The 5,358-nt window shown below is 39.1% G+C and overlaps 1 protein-coding gene across 1 annotated transcript; it reads right to left on the reverse strand.

Annotated features, from left to right (window-relative positions):
- Positions 1–2,272: 2,272 nt before the first annotated feature.
- On the reverse strand, positions 2,273–4,827 carry myf5 (myogenic factor 5). Its single transcript, XM_088924112.1, has 3 exons — positions 4,152–4,827; positions 3,083–3,158; positions 2,273–2,675 (listed from the first exon to the last, which is right to left on the reverse strand). Exons 1-3 carry the CDS (start codon positions 4,653–4,655, stop codon positions 2,485–2,487), a joined length of 771 nt encoding a protein of 256 aa, XP_088780238.1. The 5' UTR covers positions 4,656–4,827; the 3' UTR covers positions 2,273–2,484.
- Between the last annotated feature and the right edge of the window lie 531 nt (positions 4,828–5,358).

Genomic DNA, 5,358 nt, shown 5'->3' on the forward strand with positions numbered 1-5,358 from the left:
AAGACCTAATTGGTTTAACGGCAACTTTAAATTTCTGTCCTGGCTCCTAGATACTAGATCCTAGAATAAAGGAACCAGGTGGCCAGCCTGCTGTTGTGATTAGCCTTTTATAAATATAGCTTTGAATCTTAATTCCATATATTATGGCTTTTTTTTCCTCAGTAAGGCCAATACGACTGTTCTTCAGTTTGTGACAGTTCTACCATGAAGAGACAAAGTATGCTAAGGAGAGACAGCAGCTTAGTCAAGCTTAGACTGACAGACTTGATTGCACTCATTTAAGCATGAAACAAGTGAACTTCTACACTGTTTATAGACAATCAAGAGGAAATGAAACATGAAGACATTACGTGAGCTGTAGTAATAGACACAAGACTCATTTCAAGGAGACACAAAGGAGAAGAAGTTCACATCCTAGCCTCAAAATAAATTGGGTCTATTCTAATCCAATCAAAATAAGAAAAGAGGTGGCTTTGTGAACCAGAAGAAATCAAATTTATCAGTGGAAAAGAGCCACCTACAAAAACCGTCTGGCAAAAATAAGCCGTCACAATTATGTGGCAAGTTTCCAAGATTCAGTAAATCGCTTTCACATAATTAGGAAGAACTAGCTAAAATACCTGAATTGTGTGGTGCTTTTTTTAATGTACGATTTATTGAACAGTCAGGCATAATAGAATCGCCACCTTCATCTAGGGAATTTAACCAGTCAACCTAATTCATTCAGATTTAGACATAACTGGCTAAAGGTCAGATTCTTCCAGCTCCAATTATGCAGTTTCTTGAACTATCATTGCTCCTGTTTTTGGCATTTTGAGAATAAAGGTTCAGGATGAGGGCTCACCCCTATTTTCTCTCTATTTGCATTAATGATGCAGTGGTTAGCATTGCCTCACAGCACCGGAGCCCTGGGTTCAAGTCTGGACATGGGGTGATATCTGTGTGGAGTTTGTATGTTCTCATCATTTCCTCTGCATGCTCTAGTTTCCACCCATAGCCTAGATATATACTGGTAGAGTAAAAATGGCTTCTTGGAAAATTGGCCCTGGTGTGAGTGTGTGCATGCTTGTGTCTGTGTTTGCCCTGTAATGGATTGGCATTTCATCCTGGATGGATCCTGTCTTGTGCTTGTTGCTTGCTGGGACAGGCTTCAGCTCTCCCATTACCCTGAATTGGGAGAAGCACTTTAAAAATGGATGGATGTTAAATGTGTAATATTGCTCATAAATCATTTATAAAATGACTTTTTGCCTGATCTTTTTTCTTAGACAGCTTTCTGGAATTGTACTAATTGAAGGACGTTGCCGAGCAGTTTGTGTTGCTATTCTACATACAGTATATGTAACAGATACGAATTTCCATAAAACGTTTCTGGTGAATTAAATAGTTTGGATTGAGCTTTAGTTTGATAATAATTCAATCTGGCAATAAAGTACATAAACACATTTTCCTTTTCATTTTAAAGGTTTGACTGTTTTTTTCTTTCGGTATCCAAATTTCAAATTTCAAAATAATAACAAAATTCAAATAATTAGTACTTTTCTTTGCAAATGCCATTGTATGTTATCATTTTTCAACACCAGTTTCATAAGCCAGTGAGTATGGGGTCTTCTAAGATTATATGAGCTGTTGAGAAGAGAGAAGAGTCAAAGTAATGAGAAATACTGTGGGACACCAGTTAACACCCAATTCTTCATCTCCGCCTATTCATTGTTTTAGAAATACAGAGCTGTAGTGCTAAATTTAAGTGGAGTTGTGACTCTCCCCCCACCTCTTGTCTCAATCTGTACAGATCTACGCACTATTTTTTTAAGTAAGTGTCAGCTTCAAACCATTTGCCTGAAACAATGTTTTCCAAAGTGTTGAAGATGTCCAGCATTTGCCACAACAACAAATCCCAGCTCACGCATATACAAACACACATCTGCCCCCCCTGGCTGAGTCCACTTCCTGTCCTGCTCTCTCACACACTGATACACCCATCTGCTGACTCAGCTTTCCGTGGCCACCTGTGAGACAGAGTGACCTTTTGTTTTCAGGGGGAATGCTGGCAACAATATTTCAGAACTCAACGTGTCATTGTCACAGTTGTATTGGCCAAGTTCAAACATCACAAGATAGACACCCTTTAGTGAGTTGAATAAATGTGCTAGTAGAAAGAGGAAAAAAACACCTTGAACCATATTATTTCAAATTAAAAGAGCAAACAAGCATGACTTAAATATGATTTATTAACATTTTAGAAAACAATGAAAATGCATTTGGTGTTTTTTAATAACACTTGTTCAATTAAATATATTTTAAGTATAAAAAGATTACAGTAACTGGTGTATTTACATTACCTATATACATTTTGTATGTAGTTCCTATATACAGTACATAGCCATAGCAATAGGCATTCCTTAACTTGCCACTACCCACACCACACAGTGAAACAATAATGAATATATTATCAGGATATGTGCTGGTTTGGTAACAGATGCTTCACAACACATGATAAATGGGTCTTGTTGAAGGGGTCCCAGGGGTGTGGGGTTGGGAGTCAGGGCTTGATGGCGATAGGACAGATACATCTCTTGTTACCAGACCACAAGGGTCAGCCGAAGAAAGTCGTTCCACGATACTTGACAGGCATTCTAGACTAGACACCACAGGAGCCCTCTCACTGTAGGTCACTGAGTGGACAGAAAAACAAGAAAACTTTGAGTAAAATATCACTTTTGATGAGACAAGTTTTAAGACTTTGGCATTTCTAAATAGATGAATTATCAAAGCAATCTACGAACTTTCAGAACGGTTTTTTTTTTCAAGTTAGTGAGAATGGAACCCTGAAAGCTATGTATATGTATACTGCCAATAAATCCACACATTCAATAATCAGACGTTATTTTGTGTTATCCAGTATTATCTGCTTTTCCAGGTGTCTGTTTCTAATAAAACACAAAGTTCTAATGAAAAACAAGCTCTTTCCAGCTGAATATTGTTATATAATGATTCAAAATGCAAATAAAACAACAAATTCACGTTATCTCAATTTAAATCTATCCTGTAAGGACAACACTAAATGTGTGGGAGGGCTTACCATTTTGTATTTCCTGAGTGAACATGTTGCTATGGCCACTGTTCATCCGAGACCAAGCTGGGCTGTTGCACTCGATCTGTGGAAACAAACCAGAAACATGCCCATTCATTCTGTAGCTTTAGATGGCTGTAGAGGTTGACACTAAAAGGATTTTCCTAGATTTTGAAATGATTTTTTTTTCAGCTGTTCAGTTTTTAAATATTTAAAATGCACTCATGTGTGTATTTTGTTGAAATAAGACCATGTATCTGGTAATGACCAAACACTGATGTCAATGGTACAGTATAGTTTGGAGGAAAGGGGAGAAATTTCTTCTAAGTGCTACAGTATACAGTATGCACCCAGGATTTCTTTTTCCTAAAAGCCTTACAGCCAAAGCCAAGCACCACCCATGATATGCATCGCATTAGGCATGTCGAATTGATTGTATCAGTGGAAGCTACACCGATTTTTGCAAGATGAAACTTTCCCAGGGTAAATCTGCAGAAAATCCTGGCACCAACATAGAAAATGCAGTCAGGAAAGAATGCATCAACATGTACACTTTGCCAGACTTCAGTAAGTTCATTTTTTCAAGAGTTTATTAGGCTATAAAACAACTAGTGGTGTTAAACTCATTATCTCTGCATCCATTTAAACCATCTATTAAAATCCTTGTGTGTGGCACGCTGTTAATGAATGGTGAATATGCTGTTACAGGTTTTCAGGGTATTCATTACATTATGATACAGTAGATAACAAAGGTATTTCAAAATTCTGCATTCCTGCAACAAATTAGTTATTCACTGATTTTTTACAGTCACTGCTACTATTATGATCAAACATAGAACTTCAACAGGAGAAATCTCTTGTGAGCACAATTGGCAGAAACAAAGCCTGGAGAAAGTTAATGGTAAAAGCAAATGAAGTCACAGATGCCTTCCCTACCTACAAAAGAGAAAAGCTTTAATTGGAGTTCACACTATAAATCAACATCACAGTCTATTTGTTTAGATTTTCTTTGACCAATCTTTGCTGACACAAAACAGCCTGGATGTTAGACAGACAGATGCAGAAAATTCTTAATTACCATTCCGTCCGAGCAGTTGGAGGTGGGACTCCCAGGTTCTGAGCTGCTCTCTCCAGGCAGGCTGCCTGGAGTTCTCCAGTAGTTCTCCACATGCTCTCTCAGGAGGTCCTGAAGGCTTTCAATATACTGGATGGCGTTGCGCAGGATCTCCACCTTGGGCAGCCGCTGGTTTGGGTTGGCTGACGTGCACCTCCTGAGAGTCTCGAAAGCCTGGTTCACCTTTTTCAGCCTCCTCCTCTCCCGCATGGTCGCTGCCTTCCTGCGGTCCACTGTGCTGGATTTCCTCTTGCAGGCTTTGCAAGCCCACATCAGGCAGTGACCAGCCTGGTGGTGGCCGCTGGGGACTCTCACATGCTCATCTTCGTCCGAGCCTTGAAGCTCCCCCAGAACAGCCAGCCTTTGGTCGAAGCTGTCAACGAATTCAGAGGCCTCTGGCGAAGACATGCAAGAGTTATCATAAAAGACCTGCGTAGGGGAAAAATGGCAGCTCTCCGAGATTTCCATTGTAGGTTGGAGATTCTGAACTTCTCGGGCTCCTTGAGGAACAGAAGCTTTGGAAACCTTTCGTTGGAAAGGGAAAATTCTCAATTCTTAAGTGACGGAGTGAAATGGTGTAGCCTCTGCCGAAACGGGCTCCTTATATGTCTCACAGTGGAGTAGCTAGCCCACATTGGCTAGCTCTAATTACCATATCCCATTGCTGACTTGAAGGGTGAGGGGAAATTCCCTCCCAGTTTTGCAACTTCTGCTCCTGTAGATTTTTCTCACATCTGCATTCACACGTTCTGGAGGTCTGAACATCAAACATAATTCTCCAGTCCCCCCAAATATATATATTTTTTTTTGCATAGCGCAGTGCGTGGTATAAATAAGATTTGTATTATCAGTTAACTATTTTTAATTGAACGACCCTAATCAAATTAAAAAATGTTAAATATTTAGTATACCGTGCATCTTGGATGTTATGGTCTAAAAATTTGAAGGCAACCGATTTTCTTTTCTATATTTCAACTGAAAGAAAAACGGTTGGAGAGAATATACAGCAGCAATTCGTGTTAATGAATGTCTTTTTTTTTACAAAGTTGCTTTTATCTGCGTCTTTAAAGATAATTTCCATCTTCGGCTGGGGGCAGACTATATATATATATTATAGCAATATATGCAATGCAATCGTCAGGAAAAGGGAAAGTCGGCTTTTGTTGTTGTT

The sequence above is a fragment of the Atractosteus spatula genome, chromosome 8 (genome assembly GCF_055471065.1).
Source record: "Atractosteus spatula isolate fAtrSpa1 chromosome 8, fAtrSpa1.hap1, whole genome shotgun sequence".
In the NCBI taxonomy this organism is placed as follows: domain Eukaryota; kingdom Metazoa; phylum Chordata; class Actinopteri; order Semionotiformes; family Lepisosteidae; genus Atractosteus; species Atractosteus spatula.